At 43.5% G+C, this 23,082-nt stretch overlaps 2 protein-coding genes across 3 annotated transcripts in view; both read left to right on the plus strand.

The window, feature by feature from the left end:
* The first annotated feature begins 8,319 nt into the window (after positions 1–8,319).
* On the plus strand, positions 8,320–11,254 carry rpl14 (ribosomal protein L14). The gene is made up of 6 exons (XM_046326825.1): positions 8,320–8,463; positions 9,080–9,181; positions 9,487–9,581; positions 9,991–10,090; positions 10,964–11,017; positions 11,163–11,254. The coding sequence occupies exons 1-6, from the start codon at positions 8,461–8,463 to the stop codon at positions 11,223–11,225; spliced, it is 417 nt and encodes a 138-aa protein (XP_046182781.1). The 5' UTR covers positions 8,320–8,460; the 3' UTR covers positions 11,226–11,254.
* Positions 11,255–15,225: 3,971 nt separating this feature from the next.
* LOC124013089 (SNF-related serine/threonine-protein kinase-like) overlaps positions 15,226–23,082 on the plus strand; it is a 30,423-nt gene continuing 22,566 nt past the window's right edge. Inside the window, exon 1 of one of the 2 annotated variants that reach the window (XM_046327243.1) lies at positions 15,226–15,268. The gene's annotated coding sequence lies outside the window, so the exon portion shown is untranslated. Of the gene's footprint in view, positions 15,269–15,309; positions 15,487–23,082 lie in introns of those variants that run through there. The other variant, XM_046327242.1, reaches the window with a different exon arrangement.

Genomic DNA, 23,082 nt, shown 5'->3' on the forward strand with positions numbered 1-23,082 from the left:
TCACTCCTCTAGTCAATGCCCATTAGAGACTTCACTCTCTAGTCAATGCCCATTAGAGACTTCACTCCTCTAGTCAATGCCCATTAGACTTCACTGCTCTAGTCAACTTCACTTCACTCCTCTAGTCAATGCCCATCAGAGACTTCACTCCTCTAGTCAATGCCCATTAGAGACTTCACTCCTCTAGTCAATGCCCATTAGAGACTTCACTCCTCTCTAGTCAATGCCCATTAGAGACTTCACTCCTCTAGTCAATGCCCATTAGAGACTTCACTCCTCTCAATGCCCATCAGAGACTTCACTCCTCTAGTCAATGCCCATTAGAGACTTCAGCTCTTCAATGCCCATTAGAGACTTCACTCTCTAGTCAATGCCCATTAGAGACTTCACTCCTCTAGTCAATGCCCATTAGAGACTTCACTCCTCTAGTCAATGCCCATCAGAGACTTCACTCCTCTAGTCAATGCCCATTAGAGACTTCTCCTGCCCATTAGAGACTTCACTCCTCAATGCCCATTAGAGACTTCACTCCTCTAGTCAATGCCCATTAGAGACTTCACTCCTCTAGTCAATGCCCATTAGAGACTTCACTCCTCTAGTCAATGCCCATCAGAGACTTCACTCTCTCTAGTCAATGCCCATTAGAGACTTCACTCCTCTAGTCAATGCCCATTAGAGACTTCACTCCTCTAGTCAATGCCCATTAGAGACTTCACTCCTCTAGTCAATGCCCATTAGAGACTCACTGCTCTCAATGCCCATTAGACTCCTCTAGTCAATGCCCATTAGAGACTTCACTCCTCTAGTCAATGCCCATTAGAGACTTCACTCCTCTAGTCAATGCCCATTAGAGACTTCACTCCTCTAGTCAATGCCCATTAGAGACTTCACTCCTCTAGTCAATGCCCATTAGAGACTTCTCTAGTCAATGCCCATTAGAGTCACTCCTCTAGTCAATGCCCATTAGAGACTTCACTCCTCTAGTCAATGCCCATTAGAGACTTCACTCCTCTAGTCAATGCCCATTAGAGACTTCACTCCTCTAGTCAATGCCCATTAGAGACTTCACTCCTCTAGTCAATGCCCATTAGAGACTTCACTCCTCTAGTCAATGCCCATTAGTCAATGCCCATTAGAGACTTCACTCCTCTAGTCAATGCCCATTAGAGACTTCACTCCTCTAGTCAATGCCCATTAGAGACTTCACTCCTCTAGTCAATGCCCATTAGAGACTTCACTCCTCTAGTCAATGCCCATTAGAGACTTCACTGCTCTAGTCAATGCCCATTAGAGACTTCACTCCTCTAGTCAATGCCCATGCCCAGAGACTTCACTCCTCTAGTCAATGCCCATTAGAGACTTCACTCCTCTAGTCAATGCCCATTAGAGACTTCACTCCTCTAGTCAATGCCCATTAGAGACTTCACTCCTCTAGTCAATGCCCATTCTAGTCAATGAGAGACTTCACTCCTCTAGTCAATGCCCATTAGAGACTTCACTCCTCTAGTCAATGCCCATTAGAGACTTCACTCCTCTAGTCAATGCCCATTAGAGACTTCACTCCTCTAGTCAATGCCCATTAGACTCCTCTAGTCTGCCCATCAGAGACTTCACTCCTCTAGTCAATGCCCATTAGAGACTTCACTCCTCTAGTCAATGCCCATTAGAGACTTCACTCCTCTAGTCAATGCCCATTAGAGACTTCACTCCTCTAGTCAATGCCCATTAGAGACTTCTCCCTCCTCTAGTCAATGCCCATCAGAGACTTCACTCCTCTAGTCAATGCCCATTAGAGACTTCACTCCTCTAGTCAATGCCCATCAGAGACTTCACTGCTCTAGTCAATGCCCATTAGAGACTTCACTCCTCTAGTCAATGCCCATTAGAGACACTCCTCTAGTCAATGCCCATTAGAGACTTCACTCCTCTAGTCAATGCCCATTAGAGACTTCACTCCTCTAGTCAATGCCCATTAGAGACTTCACTCCTCTAGTCAATGCCCATTAGAGACTCCTCTAGTCAATGCCCATTAGAGACTTCACTCCTCTAGTCAATGCCCATTAGAGACTTCACTCCTCTAGTCAATGCCCATTAGAGACTTCACTCCTCTAGTCAATGCCCATCAGAGACTTCACTGCTCTTAGCAATGCCCATTAGAGACTTCACTGCTCTAGTCAATGCCCATTAGAGACTTCACTCCTCTAGTCAATGCCCATTAGAGACTTCACTGCTCTAGTCTCATTAGACTTCACTGCTCTTAGCAATGCCCATTAGAGACTTCACTCCTCTAGTCAATGCCCATTAGAGACTTCACTCCTCTAGTCAATGCCCATCAGAGACTTCACTCCTCTAGTCAATGCCCATTAGAGACTTCACTCCTCTAGTCAATGCCCATTAGAGACTTCACTCCTCTAGTCAATGCCCATTAGAGACTTCACTCCTCTAGTCAATGCCCATTAGAGACTTCACTCCTCTAGTCAATGCCCATTAGAGACTTCACTCCTCTAGTCAATGCCCATTAGAGACTTCACTCCTCTAGTCAATGCCCATCAGAGACTTCACTCCTCTAGTCAATGCCCATTAGAGACTTCACTCCTCTAGTCAATGCCCATCAGAGACTTCACTGCTCTTAGCAATGCCCATTAGAGACTTCACTCCTCTAGGCAATGCCCATTAGAGACTTCACTCCTCTAGTCAATGCCCATTAGAGACTTCACTCCTCTAGTCAATGCCCATTAGAGACTCCTCTAGTCAATGCCCATTAGAGACTTCACTCCTCTAGTCAATGCCCATTAGAGACTTCACTCCTCTAGTCAATGCCCATCAGAGACTTCACTCCTCTAGTCAATGCCCATTAGAGACTTCACTCCTCTAGTCAATGCCCATTAGAGACTTCACTCCTCTAGTCAATGCCCATTAGAGACTTCACTCCCTCTAGTCAATGCCCATTAGAGACTTCACTCCTCTAGTCAATGCCCATTAGAGACTTCACTCCTCTAGTCAATGCCCATTAGAGACTTCACTCCTCTAGTCAATGCCCATTAGAGACTTCACTCCTCTAGTCAATGCCCATTAGAGACTTCACTCCTCTAGTCAATGCCCATCAGAGACTTCACTCCTCTAGTCAATGCCCATTAGAGACTTCACTCCTCTAGTCAATGCCCATTAGAGACTTCACTCCTCTAGTCAATGCCCATTAGAGACTTCACTCCTCTAGTCAATGCCCATTAGAGACTTCACTCCTCTAGTCAATGCCCATTAGAGATGCCCATTAGAGACTTCACTCCTCTAGTCAATGCCCATTAGAGACTTCACTCCTCTAGTCAATGCCCATTAGAGACTTCACTCCTCTAGTCAATGCCCATTAGAGACTTCACTCCTCTAGTCAATGCCCATTAGAGACTTAGTCAATGCTCCTCTAGTCAATGCCCATTAGAGACTTCACTCCTCTAGTCAATGCCCATTAGAGACTTCACTCCTCTAGTCAATGCCCATTAGAGACTTCACTCCTCTAGTCAATGCCCATTAGAGACTTCACTCCTCTAGTCAATGCCCATTAGAGACTTCACTCCTCTAGTCAATGCCCATTAGAGACTTCACTCCTCTAGTCAATGCCCATTAGAGACTTCACTCCTCTAGTCAATGCCCATTAGAGACTTCACTCCTCTAGTCAATGCCCATTAGAGACTTCACTGCTCTTAGCAATGCCCATCAGAGACTTCACTGCTCTTAGCAATGCCCATTAGAGACTTCACTCCTCTAGTCAATGCCCATTAGAGACTTCACTCCTCTAGTCAATGCCCATTAGAGACTTCACTCCTCTAGTCAATGCCCATTAGAGACTTCACTCCTCTAGTCAATGCCCATTAGAGACTTCACTCCTCTAGTCAATGCCCATTCAGAGACTTCACTGCTCTAGTCAATGCCCATTAGAGACTTTAGTCAATGCCCATTAGAGACTTCACTCCTCTAGTCAATGCCCATTAGAGACTTCACTCTCTAGTCAATGCCCATTAGAGACTTCACTCCTCTAGTCAATGCCCATTAGAGACTTCACTCCTCTAGTCAATGCCCATCAGAGACTTCACTCTAGTCAATCTAGAGACTTCACTCCTCTAGTCAATGCCCATTAGAGACTTCAATGCCCTCAATGCCCCTCTAGTCAATGCCCATCAGAGACTTCACTCCTCTAGTCAATGCCCATTCACTCCTCTAGTCAATGCCCATTAGAGACTTCACTCCTCTAGTCAATGCCCATTAGAGACTTCACTCCTCTAGTCAATGCCCATTAGAGACTTCACTCCTCTAGTCAATGCCCATTCAGAGACTTCACTCCTCTAGTTCACTCCTCTAGTCAATGCCCATTAGAGACTTCACTCCTCTAGTCTCTAGTCAATGCCCATTAGAGACTTCACTCCTCTAGTCAATGCCCATTAGAGACTTCACTCCTCTAGTCAATGCCCATTAGAGACTTCACTCCTCTAGTCAATGCCCATTAGAGACTTCACTCCTCTAGTCAATGCCCATTAGAGACTTCACTCCTCTAGTCAATGCCCATTAGAGACTTCACTCCTCTAGTCAATGCCCATCAGAGACTTCACTCCTCTCTAGTCAATGCCCATTAGAGACTTCACTCTCTAGTCAATGCCCATTAGAGACTCAATGCCCATTAGAGACTTCACTGCTCTAGTCTCATTAGAGACTTAGTCAATGCCCATTAGAGACTTCACTCCTCTAGTCAATGCCCATTAGAGACTTCACTCCTCTAGTCAATGCCCATTAGAGACTTCACTGCTCTAGTCAATGCCCATTAGAGACTTCACTCCTCTAGTCAATGCCCATCAGAGACTTCACTGCTCTTAGCAATGCCCATTAGAGACTTCACTCCTCTAGTCAATGCCCATTAGAGACTTCACTCCTCTAGTCAATGCCCATTAGAGACTTCACTGCTCTTAGCAATGCCCATCAGAGACTTCACTGCTCTTAGCAATGCCCATCAGAGACTTCACTGCTCTAGTCAATGCCCATTAGAGACTTCACTCCTCTAGTCAATGCCCATTAGAGACTTCTCTAGTCAATGCCCATTAGAGACTCTCCTCTAGTCAATGCCCATTAGAGACTTCACTCCTCTAGTCAATGCCCATTAGAGACTTCACTCCTCTAGTCAATGCCCATTAGAGACTTCACTCCTCTGCCCAGTCAATGCCCATTAGAGACTTCACTCCTCTAGTCAATGCCCATCAGAGACTTCACTGCTCTAGTCAATGCCCATTAGAGACTTCCTCTAGTCAATGCCCATTAGAGACTTCACTCCTCTAGTCAATGCCCATTAGAGACTTCACTCCTCTAGTCAATGCCCATTAGAGACTTCACTCCTCTAGTCAATGCCCATTAGAGACTTCACTCCTCTAGTCAATGCCCATTAGAGACTTCACTCCTCTAGTCAATGCCCATCAGAGACTTCACTCCTCTAGTCAATGCCCATTAGAGACTTCACTCCTCTAGTCAATGCCCATTAGAGACTTCACTCCTCTAGTCAATGCCCATCAGAGACTTCACTCTAGTCAATGCCCATTAGAGACTTCACTCCTCTAGTCAATGCCCATTAGAGACTTCACTCCTCTAGTCAATGCCCATCAGAGACTTCACTCCTCTAGTCAATGCCCATCAGAGACTTCACTCCTCTAGTCAATGCCCATTAGAGACTTCACTCCTCTAGTCAATGCCCATTAGAGACTTCACTCCTCTAGTCAATGCCCATTAGAGACTTCACTCCTCTAGTCAATGCCCATTAGAGACTTCACTCCTCTAGTCAATGCCCATTAGAGACTTCACTGCTCTAGTCAATGCCCATTAGAGACTTCACTGCTCTTAGCAATGCCCATTAGAGACTTCACTGCTCTTAGCAATGCCCATTAGAGACTTCACTCCTCTAGTCAATGCCCATTAGAGACTTCACTCCTCTAGTCAATGCCCATCAGAGACTTCACTCCTCTAGTCAATGCCCATCAGCCCTAGTCAATGCCCAGAGACTTCACTCCTCTAGTCAATGCCCATTAGCCTAGTCATGTCAATCAGAGACTTCACTCCTCTAGTCTGCCCTAGACTTCAATCAATGCCCATTAGAGACTCCTCTAGTCAATGCCCATTAGAGACTTCACTCCTCTAGTCAAGCCCATTAGAGACTTCAATGCCCAATGCCCATTAGAGACTTCACTCCTCTAGTCAATGCCCATTAGAGACTTCACTCCTCTAGTCAATGCCCATCAGAGACTTCACTCCTCTAGTCAATGCCCATTAGAGACTTCACTCCTCTAGTCAATGCCCATTAGAGACTTCACTCCTCTAGTCAATGCCCATTAGAGACTTCACTCCTCTAGTCAATGCCCATCAGAGACTTCACTCCTCTAGTCAATGCCCATCAGAGACTTCACTCCTCTAGTCAATGCCCATCAGAGACTTCACTCCTCTAGTCAATGCCCATCAGAGACTTCACTCCTCACACTGATTGAGATGTTTAAAATCAAATCAAATCAAATCAAATTTTATTTGTCACATACACATGGTTAGCAGATGTTAATGCGAGTGTAGCGAAATGCTTGTGCTTCTAGTTCCGACAATGCAGTGATAACCAACAAGTAATCTAACTAACAATTCCAAAACTACTGTCTTATACACAGTGTAAGGGGATAAGGAACATGTACATAAGGATATATGAATGAGTGATGGTACAGAGCAGCATACAGTAGATGGTATCGAGTACAGTATATACATATGAGATGAGTGTGTAGACAAAGTAAACAAAGTGGCATAGTTAAAGTGGCTAGTGATACATGTGTTACATAAGGATGCAGTCGATGATGTAGAGTACAGTATATACATATGCATATGAGATGAATACTGTAGGGTAAGTAACATTATATAAGGTAGCATTGTTTAAAGTGGCTAGTGATATATTTACATCATTTCCCATCAATTCCCATTATTAAAATGGCTGGAGTTGGGTCAGTGTCAATGACAGTGTGTTGGCAGCAGCCACTCAATGTTAGTGGTGGCTGTTTAACAGTCTGATGGCCTTGAGATAGAAGCTGTTTTTCAGTCTCTCGGTCCCAGCTTTGATGCACCTGTACTGACCTCGCCTTCTGGATGATAGCGGGGTGAACAGGCAGTGGTTCGGGTGGTTGATGTCCTTGATGATCTTTATGGCCTTCCTGTAACAACGGGTGGTGTAGGTGTCCTGGAGGGCAGGTAGTTTGCCCCCGGTGATGCGTTGTGCAGTCCTCACTACCCTCTGGAGAGCCTTACGGTTGAGGGCGGAGCAGTTGCCGTACCAGGCGGTGATACAGCCCGCCAGGATGCTCTCGATTGTGCATCTGTAGAAGTTTGTGAGTGCTTTTGGTGACAAGCCGAATTTCTTCAGCCTCCTGAGGTTGAATAGGCGCTGCTGCGCCTTCTTCACGACGCTGTCAGTTTGAGTGGACCAATTCAGTTTGTCTGTGATGTGTATGCCGAGGAACTTAAAACTAGCTACCCTCTCCACTACTGTTCCATCGATGTGGATAGGGGGGTGTTCCCTCTGCTGTTTCCTGAAGTCCACAATGTAATGTATTGTTGAGTTCTCTCTCTTTCTTGTGCTTTTGTGCATAGCCGTTAACAAGAGTTCTGTCTGTGGTGCTGAATGCACAGTGTACTTTTCCCTCTGTGTAGTTCATTGCATGTTTAATAATGAAAATACCTACCAAAAGGAGAACATGGATGTGGTTTATTTCTGTGCATGTTAAAAAAGTAAAATAAGTAGCATATCTGGATGTGATTTACAGTAGATTTACAATATCTGTCAACACAGTCATACACATGATGTATAATCCTGTAATATGATTCTGGCCTGCTATGGCAAAAGTATATCCTAATGTGGCCCTCCATGGGAAATAGTTGCCCATGCATGGTCTGTAGGCGAGAGATTCCAGATTCAGATTCTGGATGAGCCCCCTTTTAAAAGAGTATGCAGTAGTCTAGATAGTGTAGCCTCCTAATATACTCCATATAGCATGCCTACTAAATAGTTGCTGTACCTTGTCATTGCCACGATGGAAAAAGACGTGGAAAGTCTCGAATTAGCAAGAATTTGCACAAGCCTAGTACTATTGAATAGTCAACAAAAATGTTGTGGATTTCATATAAATGTTACATGTAGAACTATCTAATCATTTACATCAGGTGTACACTTTTTTTTTAAAGTACCAAACATGTTTAATCAAAGGAATCAATATAATGTAATATATACGGTTTATATTTCAATCCAACACATTCCTCTGCACTAGGTGGCGTGGTGAGCATTCCGGATTGTAATATCCAACCTTGAAAAATACATCCCTCACGTGCGCATGCGTATTTACAGAACGGAACGCGTTACTTCGTCGACCGGAAGCTTTGACGTCCTTTCTTAAGAGGACTGCCATAATGGTGAGTTGGCCATGAAGCTTGTGGATTTAGAAAATGTTATTAAATACAATTGTCCTTATTGTTAAGCTACCTCAGTCAATATGTAAATAGATAACGTATCGCTATATTAGTGATGATTAAAATACTCTCAATGGATTTTGGACATTATTGAAATGTCGGGTGTTCAGTCTGCTACAACGTGGTGTATAGGCCGGTAATCAGGCTAACGTTCGTTAGCCCAACCATGACAATTGCGAACGCATTAGAGTTGCTATATCTTATCCTCCGGACTTTTTTTTCAAGTTTGGTTTGTCGGTCCATTTTTGTATGTACGCTAGGTTGTGGGCTACAAGCTAGTATTCACCAGGACAGCTAACTAACCTTAACGTTAGTTAGCTAGCATGCTAATTCACGGTTAGCTAGTCTAGCGTTCACGGTTTTGTGGTTTTCCACAGGCTGTCTATAATAGCCATGTTAAAGCCAGATCACATTTGTAAAACATGTAGTCAGGACAACCCATCTAAATTCATTGGGTATAAGAAACTAGTGACCACACGCCCACTGAATGGTTTTGTTCACGATCGTCTTAGCTTGCTAGTTAGAGCGCCAGTAAACAACCCACATTATTTTCCTGCAGGTGTTCAAGCGCTACGTCGAGATTGGCCGCGTCGCCTACATCTCTTTCGGACCCCATGCAGGCAGCCTAGTGGCCATCGTCGATGTCATCGACCAAAACAGAGTAAGCATTGCATTGATGTCATCCTGACTATGCTAGAGCCCAGCTCTAAATTGGTACCTGTATCTTGTAGTCTACTAGCATTTGTATGTCTATCCTCCAACCCTTCTTCGTAGTCCTTTAATCAATTACCACATCTGTTAATTTCCCGGGACCACCCATACGTAGAATGTATGCACACATGACTGTTAGTCGCTTTGGATAAAAGCGTCTGCTAAATGGCATTTATTATTATATTAATTTAAGAATGGTTCAACTTGGTATCGGCATGTTTTGTTTATTTGAACTGATGGGTGTGTTTGTCTCAGGCGCTGGTGGATGGTCCCTGCACAGGGGTGAAGAGGCAGTCGATGCCTTTCAAGTGCATGCAGCTCACTGACTACGTCATCAAAGTACCACACAGGTGATTGAGAGGACACCATGTGTGTATTCACTAGGACCTAAACAGAAGCAAACTGAATGAAAGAGGGCGGGACCTACCCCTGTCCAATAGAAACCCGTTTGCAAAATATTCAGCTGTGGTTTGCACAAATAAATAAACCCAAGTCCTCAAGGCCTTGATTGGTGCAGTCAGTTGTATTACTGCTGGGCTGGTACAACATGCACACAGACACCTCAATGAATTGACTGTGGCAGCTGCTTTGTGTTTTCAAGTGAACTTTTTCTTATTGACTATTCTTGAGTCACAGACTTACAGTAACCACACAGAATATACTACCTCACAACATGCAATTGTTTTGCTACTACTGTAAAGTTAGGACTTTTCTGTGCATATTTGGGTCCCCTGGACAATAACCCTTCCTGTATTGCAGTGCTCGTCAGAAGTTTGTGAGACGCGCCTGGGAGAAGGCCCAAGTCACCGAGAAGTGGGCAGAAAGCAACTGGGCCAAAAAGATCGAAGCCAGACAAAAGGTACTGGTATTTTGTACATTTAGATTGACCATTAGCTGTTAGTTGAAACAGCAACTCCTCCTGGGATCCACGTGTTTCTGACAGAATGGCTCTGGGGTGGGGTCTGCTTATGGGTAGCAGTTGGTTTCTCAATGGCCGGGGTTAAACATATTTTGTCAAATGGGGCACGGAAACTTCAATAGGCTTTAGATGACTCGCTGCCCACACATTTGGGAACGACATCCTTATTGTATATACTGTCAATGCCTATGTGTCCCTTCGGTCTTGCTTGGGTTGTCTTTGGGGTTTTGTTCCGAGAGTAGGTCCTGCACATCTTTAATTGATTTACAATATTTCTATACATTTGTTGACCCTTTTGGGTGTGTGGTGGAGCATCCAAATACTACTTGATCATTGATTGTGGCCTAACTCATGAGAAGGTGTTTTGGCATGCTGTGCTACTGGATTGTTCCTCCAACTTAAAGTTAAATACCATTCAAACTATCTTTTGGTATTTGTTTAATTAGTCCACTGTTGATAGTCACTAAATGTTTTGTGTGTCCGCATTCAAGGTTTCGACGTGAAGAAATTTGAAAATACTGTGACACTTTCTGTATTTTTAAAGGTGTATATCTTATCTTCAGTGCTGACATGCCAAACATCTGGGGACTTTATCCACATTTGGACTAATGAAACAAATACCAAGAGTTTGGGTGGAATTTTCCTTTTTAAGCGTGATATCCACTAAACACCAAACAGAAGCAAATGGGACAAAACAGGGAGGGACCTTCTTGAATTTGTCGAATACATAAATGTCTTGATTTCTGTTGCAGACCGTTTTGATATAGTGCTACTAATCTCTGTCCCAGTTATATAACTGTTATGTCTCTACAGAGGGCCCAGATGTCCGACTTTGACCGCTTCAAGGTGATGAAGGCCAAAAGGATGGTGAGTGGAGAACATTTATTACATCAGATTGTTACTTATGTAGAGTATTTTGGTGTGCAAATTAAATGTACATCATGGTGGAAATGAATTGAATTTTAAGAAACTTGTCACTAATGATCCATGGATTTGCTGTTTATCTCCACAGAGGAACAAGATCATCAAGCACGAGGTGAAAAAGCTGCAGAAAGAGGCAGCGAAGAAGGCATGATCTAAAATAAATCCTCTGGTTGAATTGTTCTCCTTCGTCCTCTTGTATTTACTACTGCCCACCTGTCAATCACAGGACTATCTAAAAGCTGATGACACTCACCTCTTAACATTCTACACACTTCTGAATTCACAACGTTGCACCTCCACCCGGGTCTTCATGACATTGTTCTGAACATCCTCCAAGCCACTACCCACAGCGCAATAGTCAAATCACATTTTATTCGTCACATATGCCGCATACAACAGGTGGAAACCTTAACGTGAAATGCTTAATTACAAGACCTTAACCAACCATGCAGTTTTAATAAAATATTAACTACATTTAAATAACTAAAATTAAAAGGCTATATACAGGGGATACCGGTATCGAGTCAATGTGCAGGGAACAGCCAGTAGAAGTGTAAATGCAAGAGTCCGGATGGTCATTTGAGTAATTGTTCAGCAGTCTTATGGCTTGGGGATAGAAGCTGTTGGAGCCTGTTGGAACTAGACGTGTCGCTCAGGTACCGCTTGCCGTGCAGTAGCAGTGACAAGTCTGACTTGTCTGACTTGACTGGTGGTTACCAGAGTCATTCTGAATGGGTGCCAACTACTGTTTAGTCTTAAGTTAAACTAGAGTGGGTCGAAATAAGATTACATTGATAAAGTAGTCCATTTTAGTGGGAACAAGTTTGCCAGCATTATGTCGTACAACTTACTTACGGCATGGCAATGTCATTACCTAGCACAGTAAGTCAAACATAGCTAGCTAGCAATGCTACCGTTTACTGGCTAAAATCCGGTGTCCCCTAAAGTCAATCTGGCGATATCAAAATGGTGACAACAGGTTTTCCTTATAATTACAGTATTTGCCTCCTGTGAATGGCATTGTATTTCCAAGCCACTAATGCACTTTTGATAGTGTTCATCAGCGCTCGTTGACGGTGCATTGAGTAGAATGCTCAGATGGGTATCAGTCCAAACCAAACGTGACGAAACATGCAACCAATGAACAGCATTAAGACACTGCGACGACGAACCGTTAGAAGCAGTAGGTGGCCGTATTGTCTTCACTATAATATGGAATGACATTTTCTGCTAAATTCTACACTACACACTAGTCTGTGTGTTGAATCGCCACCCAGAATTTGATCTCTAATTTACCGTGGCCATCCCCTGCTGTTATCTGTTCATTGTGGTGTGTCAATGCTAAAGCCGCATCTGTCCAGTTTCAGAAGGGTGAAACGTAATATAACCTAGAATATAGAAATACCATGAAAAGAGATTGTGAATCACACACATTATAATTGTATAATCTGCATTGCAGATTTACAGACCTTCAAACAATTACAGGTCACAGAATCACAACTGTCTGGGCTGATGAAGACTGCTCGAATTATTTACTGTAAGGAAGGGCTCACTTGAATAACACGAATGATTAACAAATCACTACTTTAGTTGGCATGAAATTATGGTCGTTCATGTACAGTTTTCTTTACTAATTCAGTTGCGAGAGTATCTGTTTAAAATGGTAACTGGCACCGTGGTATATGGTATGAGAAAGGCCGCTGCTATTCTTTTTTCATCCACTAGGTGATGGTAGAAGATTGAGAAACGTCAACAAGCTAAAATTGGGTTTGTGGTACTATTCTAAGTGACCAACGCTGTTCACATATTGAGGGGTAGACTTGCCTTATTGAAAGTTTAAAGAATATTCTAGGGTTATGTTCAAGATCTTAAATGAATGCACCAGGGAGAAGTATATTGTCAGTAGCACTACCCTGCTGTGTGTGGGGCTAGATGAAGAGGGCGGGTTCTTCTGGACTACAGACGAGATGGGGGGGGTGATTGTTTGAGGGTGCTTCTCTCACCATCTCTGGTCAGGGTGGGAGGGATGGGGAACCAAAAATGGAACAATCTGAGATGCTGCTAGGCTCAGGATAATGAGGGGGGTGAGAACAGCTTCTATCTAACAGAAGATAAGAGATTGTTGGCCAATTTGACACATCCTCTAAAGATAGTGATCAGTTGGCAGTGTCTCGCTACTATGTGAAAGCTGCAGAACACGCTTGGTTCACTCAAGGTCTTCAAACGCCCTGTTTTTTTATATAGAAATACACTACATGACCGAAAATATGTGGACACCTGCTCGTCGAACATCTCGACATCGGTCGGAACTAGAAGCACAAGCATTTCGCTACACTCGCAATATCTGCTAACCATCTGTATGTGACCAATAAAATTTGATTCCATTCAGCTACAAGCACATTAGTGTGGTTGGGAACTGATGTTAGGTGATTATGCCTGGCTCGCAGTTGGTGTTCCAATTCATCCCAATGGGATACAGGTCAAGGCTCTGTGCAAGCCAGTTAAAGTTCTTCCACACCGATCTCGACAAACCATTTCTGTATGGACCTCGCTTTGTGCACGGGGGCATTGTCATGCTGAAACAGGAAAGAGCCTTCCCCAAACTGTTGCCTCAAAGTTTGAAGCACAGAATCATCTAGAATGTTATTGTATAGCGTTAAGATTTCCCTTCACTGGAACTAAATGGCCTAACCCGAACTATGAAAAACAGCCCCATAATCATTATTCCTCCTCCACCAAACTTTACAGTTGGCACGATGCATTCGGGCATTTAGCGTTCTCCTTGCAGCTGCCAAACCCAGATTCATCCTGCCAGATGGTGAAGCGTGATTCATCACTCCAGAAAACGCATTTCCACTGCTCCAATGGAGGCAAGCTTTACACTACTCCAGCCAACGCTTGGCATTGTGCCTGATGATCTTAGGCTTGTGTGCGGCGTCTTGGCCATGGAAACCCATTTCATGAAGCTCCCAGCAAACAGATCTTGTGCTTCCAGAGGCAGTTTGGCACTTGGTAGTGAGTATTGCAAATGAGGACAGACAATTTTTACACAATAAGCGCTTCAGCACTCTGCGGTCCCTTTCTGTGAGATTGTGTGACCTACCACTTCGCAGCTGAGGCGTTGTTGCTCATAGACATTTCCACTTCACAATAACAGCACTTACAGTTGACCAGGGCAGCTCCAGCAGGGCAGAAATTTGACAAACTGACTTGTTGGAAAGGAGGCATCCTATGATGGTGCCACATTGAAAGTCAGAGCTCTTCAGTAATGCCATTCTTCTGTCAATGTTTGTCGATGAGATTGCATGGCGGTGTGCTCAATTTTATACACCTGTCAGCAACGGCTGTGGCTGAAATAGCCAAATTCACTCATTTGAAGTGGTGCCCACATACATTTGTTTTTACAGTGCCTTCGGCAAGTATTCAGACCCCTTGACTTGTTCCAAATTTCGTTAGGTTAGCCTTATTCTACACACAATACCCCATAATGACAAAGCAAAAACAGGTTTAGAAATGTTTGCTAATTTATAATATATTTTTTTTAAAGACACAATTATTCAGACATTTTACTCAGTACTTTGTTGAACCACCTTTGACAGCGATTACAACCTCAAGTCTTCTTGGGTATGACACTACAAGCTTTGCACACCTGCTGCACAGCTATTTTGAGGACTCTCCAGAGATGTTCGATCAGGTTTAAGTCCATACTCTGGCTAGGTCACTCAAGGACATTCAGAGACTTGTCTTGAAGCCACTCCTGCGTTGTCTTGGCTGTGTGCTTAGGGTTGTTGCCCTGTTGGAAGGTGAACCTTTGCCCCAGTCTGAGGTCCTGAGAGCTCTGGAGCAGGTTTTCACCAAGGATCTCTCTGTATTTTGCTACGTTCAATTTTGCCCCGATCCTGACAAGTCCCCCAGTCCCTGCCGCTGAGAAACATCTCCATAGCATGATTCTGCCACCACCAGCTCTACGGACAATTCCTTTAACCTCATGGCTTGATTTTTGCTCAGACATACACTGTCAACCGTGGAACCTTATATAGACAGCTGTGTGCATTTCCAAATCATGTCCAATCAATTTAATTTACCCCAGGTGGACTCCAATCAAGTTGTTGAAACGTCTCAAAGATGATCAATGGAAACAGGATGCACCTGTGCTCAATTTCGAGTCTCATCGCAAAGGGCCTGAATACATATGTAAATACGGTATTTCTGTTTCTAATTTTGTGTATGTAGATTGCTGAGGATCTTTTATTTATTTAATCCATTTTAAAATAAGTCTGTAATGTAACAAAATGTTATGGGGGAAAACCAAATCACTTTGGATGTATTGTTGATGTTAAATTTACACTGACGTTGATGCCATCTACAAGTCAGCGCTGAGGCATTGACTGATCAAATCAAGCTCCTCGAAGGTATTTACTCTCATTAGATCACAGCAATATCATTCCACCACAGCTTCCCATGGTAATAGACGTATTGTAAATAGTAATTCTGTGCCTGTTAGTTTTTGCACTCTCAAGGAACCCACTTAGCGCATCTATGCTATTAATAGTTTTATGTCATCGTTTTGCTACATGTGCTCATAAGTATGGGTATAGTCATAGTAATCTTGTGCACATTTACCTGAACTCTACTATTAGCTCAATTTTTAATCCAACCAGGGAGCCTATTGTGGCTAGCATATCCAGTTCTGTTGACTCTTCTGTCACCATGGATACATGGGCTGTTTTCAAATCTCGCAGAGCGGTTGGATTGTAAAATGTAAATATGCGAATAATGTCTAAACTGGAATTTCTGGATGTCTATGTGCATGACACTAGCTGAGACGTTCTGGTTATCTCAGTGGCCTGGCTGAATAGTTTGATTATGGTTAAGGACGTTGCCATTGCTGACGATGTTAGACAAAAGCCCTGTTGCTGGCTTGCATTAGTGATACCGAATTGAAAAACTCACCTTTTTAAATGTCACCCCAGGAATTTCTTCATGATCTACATTATTCTGAGCTTTTTTTCTACTATATAACTCCATTCCAGACCCTGTTTGGAAAATAAAACATTTATCTTCCATTTTTACGTCTCTGACTGATAAAACAGGTCCCTTTTCAAGTCAAAACATTTTGAAATAAATGGTGGTCCTTCTGGTCTTGGCAACATACAGCCTCCAGTTGCCTCGATTAATTATCAGCCAACCTCACGTGACTTGGGGAATGGTAGTCAGGGTTTTTCTTTTTGGCAACTCACAAAAACAGAAGTTCTTACTGCCTTATTAGCTATTGACACGAAGAAGTCATTAGGGGCTGACAATTTGGACCCGTCTTTGCTTAAGTATGCAGTGCCCGTCATTGCTGCCTCAGTTACACACATTTTTTATTTAGTATCATGAAATATTCCAAAAGTGTGGAAAGCAGATCTTGTGCTACCACTCCACACGGGCGAGGATAGTAGTGATCTCGATAATTATCAACATATTTCCAGGTCCGTCTTGCGAAAATACTAGAATCATTGGTCAACAAACAGCTACATTATTTTCTATCTGTAAATTATATTCTTAATGCTTAATCAATCTGGAATCAGACCTGGGGTAAAGTCATTTTCTCTGATGAATCCCCTTTCCGATTTTTTTGGGGCATCTGAAAAAAAGCTTGTCCGGAGAAGACAAGGTGAGCGCTACCATCAGTTCTGTGTCATGCCAACAGTAAAGCATCCTGGGACCATTCATGTGTGGGGTTGCTTCTCAGCCAAGGGAGTATGCTCACTCACAATTTTTCCTAAGAACACAGCCATGAATAAAGAATGGTACCAACACATCCTCCTGAGAGCAACTTACATTTTACATTTACATTTAAGTCATTTAGCAGACGCTCTTATCCAGAGCGACTTACAAATTGGTGCATTCACCTTATGACATCCAGTGGAACAGCCACTTTACAATAGTGCATCTAAATATTTTAAGGGGAGGGGGGGTGAGAAGGATTAACTTCTCCCAACCATCCAGGTATAGTTTGGTGACGAACAACACCTTTTCCACAGCATGATGGAGCACCTTGTCATAAGGCAAAAGTGATAACTAAGTGGCTCGGGGAACAAAACATCAATATTTTGGGTCCATGGCCAGGAAACTCCCCAGACCTTAATCCCATTGAGAACTTGTGGTCAATCGTCAAGAGGCTGGTGGACAAACAAAACCCCACAAATTCTGACAAACTCCAAGCATTGATTGTGCAAGAATGGGCTGCCATCAGTCAGGATGTGGCCCAGAAGTTAATTGACAGCATGCCAGGGCAGATTGCAGAGGTCTTGAAAAAGAAGGGTCAACACTGCAAATATTGACTCTTTGCATCAACTTCATGTAATTGTCAAAAAAGCCTTTGACACTTATGAAATACTTGTAATTATACTTCAGTATTCCATAGTAACATTTGACAAAAATATCTAAAGACACTGAAGCAGCAAACTTTGAAAATTAATATTTGTGTCATTCTCAAGTTTTGGCCACGACTGTATAACTCACATTGTGTTTTGTATCAAAAAGTGGGTTGGGCCTCTTTGTATGTAAGGAGAGAGCAGCATTTTCTTGTGTTTATCTACAAAGCACTCATGCTGAAACTTCCTATGTATCTATCATAAGTAATTCAATTTAGACTTAGAAATGACCAAACCTGGTCTCCGGCTTGGACAACACTGGAGGCCCCTTCAGTCCTCAGAGAGTTGGGTGGTAAAGCTGCTTTTCATTTAATTTGCACCCTTTATGTGTTTAAAATATAGGGCTTCCGAGTGGAGCAGCGGTCTAAGTCACTGAATCTCAGTGCTAGAGGTGTCACTACAGACCCTGGTTCGATTCCAGGCTGTACCACAACTGGCTGTGATTGAGAGTCCCATAAGTGCGCACAATTGGGCCAGTGTTGTTTGGGTTTGGCCGGGGTAGGCCGTCATTGTAAATAATCATTTGTTCTTAACTGACTTGCCTAGTTAAGTAAATAATAACAATAATAATTGTCTTCATTTGTTAGTATGTTTGATTTATTTGTGCAGTGCTCATCTGTAAAAGAGACCCTAAAAGAGAACAGGACTTAAAGGACAACAACACCAAACCACTAATTCCTGTGTTAAACAGTGTTAAATAACTTTTTCTTTTTGTTTTCGTGAACAAATGTTTATTTTGTCTGTTATAACAAGGTTGGTAGAAATGTGGAAATTGTTGTGAAAATCAACGACAAGCAAGCAAACATAGCTACACACAATAATACCAAAGTCAATATCAGCATGTGAAGTAGCTAGCTAGCTGTAAAATGACCTAAACTAACTGCACTATCAATTTGGGGGAGTGTGTCTCACCGAGTTCAATTTGCAGTTCTCCGCCCAGAGCGAGTGCAGAGCATGTTGCTATGGTAACAACGACCCTTTCCCATGTTTCCCCACAGACACACAGGGCGCATTGCGAGATGGTACTTGAAGGAGAAACTGAGTTGAATAATTTGCTACACCGTTTAGATTGTGCACATCATCTAAATGAAATATATACACTGTCATGACAATATAAATGGATGGATGTGTTCTAGACAAGTATGCCCATACCATATACTGGCTGAATTGTTGATCTGGAGGTAATGACATGTGATGGTGTATCCTCTATTTGTAGTGACAAGAAACATGTAGTTATGACACGTTCCCTACACGACTTCCTAATTTTACAGATGGACCGTTTACAAGTTAAATCATGGAGAAAACTGTTTGGCTTTCACAAACAGGCTTTCACCAAATTGACAAGAATGTAATTATTTTTATTTCTGGAGGTGGATTATCCCTTTAAACTCTGGGTAACACCCTTTTGGATGCAGACAAACCAGGTTGAAAAACCCAGGTTCACAGTCAGGGCATTAACCTAACTAGCTTCAGGACTCTGCTGAATAAATGTCCCTGCCCCTACTTACTGATATCTCAGTGAAGTGTTGTAAATATTATATAACGGTCAGTTATTAGCCCTGCCAGGCCTGTTTTAGTTCACACTAACAGTCACAGGACACTATTAGGGCAGGGGGAGGGTCAGATGTGTGCTAGTTATTAGCCCTGCCAGGCCTGTTTTAGTTCACACTAACAGTCACAGGACACTATTAGGGCAGGGGGAGGGTCAGATGTGTGCTAGTTATTAGCCCTGCCAGGCCTGTTTTAGTTCACACTAACAGTCACAGGACACTATTAGGGCAGGGGGGGGGGGGGGTCAGATGTGTGCTAGTTATTAGTCCAGCCAGATCTCCTGTTCATTGCCCTTTCTAGGACAAGTAATTTTTGGTTAAAAAAGGCAGAACAAAAATGTATTGATAAAAAGTTAAGTCAGACCAACAGAGCACTCACATGGCTTGCAGAGAGACCTACTTCATGTAATTAAACAGATCTGACTCGTTAAGCACTGTACGAGGTGAATAATTAGAAGGCTAATCAAGTGTTCTCTAGTCATGGCCCTGGAGAGGAACAGAAACAAGATGGCATTGACAGACATAGTCACCCTGTTCCTAGCAAACAGTGTGTATATATATGTATTTTTTTAAAGTTTTGTTATTATTTTGTTGTTATTTCTTACATGATTTGTGCAGAGTGTTTATTGCATTATTACCTACAGCTGAGATAATCGCATCTCTGCATGTCTGGCAGACATATCAGTGTGGATGACGGATCACCACCTCAAGCTGAACCTCGGCAAGACGGAGCTGCTCTTCCTCCCGGGGAAGGACTGCCCGTTCCATGATCTCGCCATCACGGTTGACAACTCCATTGTGTCCTCCTCCCAGAGCGCTAAGAACCTTGGCGTGATCCTGGACAACACCCTGTCGTTCTCAACCAACATCAAGGCGGTGGCCCGTTCCTGTAGGTTCATGCTCTACAACATCCGCAGAGTACGACCCTGCCTCACACAGGAAGCGGCGCAGGTCCTAATCCAGGCACTTGTCATCTCCCGTCTGGATTACTACAACTCGCTGTTGGCTGGGCTCCCTGCCTGTGCCATTAAACCCCTTCAACTCATCCAGAACGCCGCAGCCCGTCTGGTGTTCAACCTTCCCAAGTTCTCTCACGTCACCCCGCTCCTCCGTTCTCTCCACTGGCTTCCAGTTGAAGCTCGCATCCGCTACAAGACCATGGTGCTTGCCTACGGAGCTGTGAGGGGAACGGCACCTCAGTACCTCAAGGCTCTGATCAGGCCCTACACCCAAACAAGGCCACTGCGTTCATCCACCTCTGGCCTGCTCGCCTCCCTACCACTGAGGAAGTACAGCTCCCGCTCAGCCCAGTCAAAACTGTTCGCTGCTCTGGCCCCCCAATGGTGGAACAAACTCCCTCACGACGCCAGGACAGCGGAGTCAATCACCACCTTCCGGAGACACCTGAAACCCCACCTCTTTAAGGAATACCTAGGATAGGATAAGTAATCCCTCTCACCCCCCTTTAAGATTTAGATGCACTATTGTAAAGTGACTGTTCCACTCGATGTCATAAGGTGAATGCACCAATTTGTAAGTCGCTCTGGATAAGAGCGTCTTGCTAAATGACTTAAATGTAAAATGTAAAATGTAAATATTAAATATGCTGGTGAGTGACAGCCTTTCAAACAGAAATTCAACTTTCCTTTATTTGTACCCCCAAGGCACTTCCACTCATCACAGGGGCTGCTCCAAGAGGCCGTGGGCTTTTAGTCCCCTTCCGGAGGCATGCATACAGTGCATTCAGAAAGTATTCAGACCTGTTGACTTTTTACACATTTTGTTACAATACAGCCTTGTGCTAAAATGTACTAAATTCATTCATATGATCCATTCTGTGTGATTATTTAGTAAATAAATAATTAAACCAAATGTTGTATTGCTGATTCAAATTGTTCGTGAAGATATCTGAAAGTTGTAAATTCTTGGTTGAGACTAAATAAGGTAAGGATTAAATATTGACTGCTATTGATGTAAAAGATTACCAGGTCTTTAAGAGTTTAACTACACTTTCTTGTTAATTATCTACCTGATTAGCTTATTCAGGTAATATTAATTACAGAGAAATTATTTCATAGAATAGCATATCCTATCACTTAATCCGGCATAGCCAAAGACACGACAACTGTTGTGTCATCAGCAAACTTAATGATGGTGTTGGAGTAGTGCCTGTCTGTGCAGTCATGAGTGAACAGGGAGTACAGGAGGGGATTGAGCACGTACCCCTGATGGGCCCCTGTGTTGAGGATCAGCGTGAGGGATGTGTTGTTACCTACCCTTACCACCTGGGGGTGGCCCGTCAGGAAGTCCAGGATCCAGTTACAGATGAAGGTGTTAAGCCCCTGGGTCCTTGGCTTAGTGATGAGCTTCGAGGGCAGTATGGTGTTAAACGCTAAGCTGTCGTCAAAGAATAGCTGTAGTCAAAGAATAACATTCTCACATAGGTGTTCCTTTTGTCCAGGTGTAAAAGGACAGTGTGGAGTACAATAGAGATTGCATAATCTGTGGCTCTGTTGTTGTGGTATGCAAATTGAAGTGGGTCTAGGGCTTCTGGGATAATGGTGTTGATGTGAGCCATGACCAGCCTTTCAAAGCATTTCTTGGTGACATGTGAGTGCTATGGGTCGGTAGTCTTTTAGGCAGGCTACCTTAGTGTTCTTGGGCACAGGGACTATGGTGGTCTGCTTGAAACATGTTGGTATTACAGACTCAGTCTCAGGTGGTCTGCTTGAAACATGTTGGTATTACAGACTCAGTCAGGGAGAGGTTGAAAATGTCAGTGGAGACACTTGCCAGTTGGTCAGCACATGCTCGGAGTACACGTCCTGGAAATCCGTCTGGCCCTGCGGCCTTGTGAATGTTGACCTGTTTTAAGGTCTTACTCACATCGGCTGCGGAGAGCGTGATAACACTCGTCTGGAACAGCTGATGCTCTCTTGCATGTTTTAGTGTTTACTTGCCTCGAAGCGAGCATAGAAGTTATTTAGCTCGTCTGGTAGGCTCATGTCACTGGGCAGCTCTCGGCTGTGCTTCCCTTTGTAGTCTGTAATAGTTTGCAAGCCCTGCCACATCCAACGAACATCGGAGTCGGTGTAGTACGATTCGATCTTAGCCCTTTATTGACGCTTAGGCTGTTTTTTGGTTCGTTGGGGGGCATAGGGGGATTTCTTATAAGCTTCCGGGTTGGAAGTCACGCTCCTTGAAAGCGTCAGCTCTACCCTTTAGCTCAGTGTGAATGTTGCCTGTAATCCATGGCTTCTGGTTGGGGTATGTACGTACAGTCACTGTGAGGACGATGTCCTCAATGCACTTATTGATAAAGCCAGTGACTGATGTGGTGTACTCCTTTGTGCCATCTGAAGAATCCCGGAACAAATGCCAGTATGTGCTAGCAAAACAGTCCTGTAGTCATAGCATCTGCTTCATCTGACCACTTTTTTATAGACCGAGTCACTGGTGCTTCCTGCTTTACATTTTTGCCAAATGGAGGGCGAGGGAAAGCTTTGTATGCGTCTCTGTGTGTGCAGTAAAGGTGGTCTGGATTTTCCCCCTCTGGTTGCACATTTTAACATGCTGATAGTAATTAGGTTAAACTAATTTAGGTTTCCCTGCATTAAAGTCCCCGGCCACTAGGAGTACCACCTCTGGATTCGCGTTTTCCTGTTTGCTTATGGCGGTATACAGATCATTGAGTACGGTTTGGTGCCAGCATCAGTCTGTGGAGGTATGTAGACAGCTATGAATAAAACGGATAACTCTCTAGGTAGATAGTGTGGTCTACAGCTTATCATGAGATACTCTACCTCTGGCGAGCAAAACCTTGAGACTTCCTTAGATATCGTGCAACAGCTGTTGTTTACATATATTGTTAGGCCCCCCTCCCCCTGTCTTACCAGAGGCTGTTGTTCTATCCTGCCAATAGAGTGTATAACCTGCCAGCTGTATGTTCTTAATGTTGTTGTTCTGCCATGACTCAGTAAAACATAGGATATTATAGTTCTTAATATCCCATTGGTAGGATATACATGCTTTCAGT

The sequence above is a fragment of the Oncorhynchus gorbuscha genome, linkage group LG24 (genome assembly GCF_021184085.1).
Source record: "Oncorhynchus gorbuscha isolate QuinsamMale2020 ecotype Even-year linkage group LG24, OgorEven_v1.0, whole genome shotgun sequence".
NCBI lineage: Eukaryota > Metazoa > Chordata > Actinopteri > Salmoniformes > Salmonidae > Oncorhynchus > Oncorhynchus gorbuscha.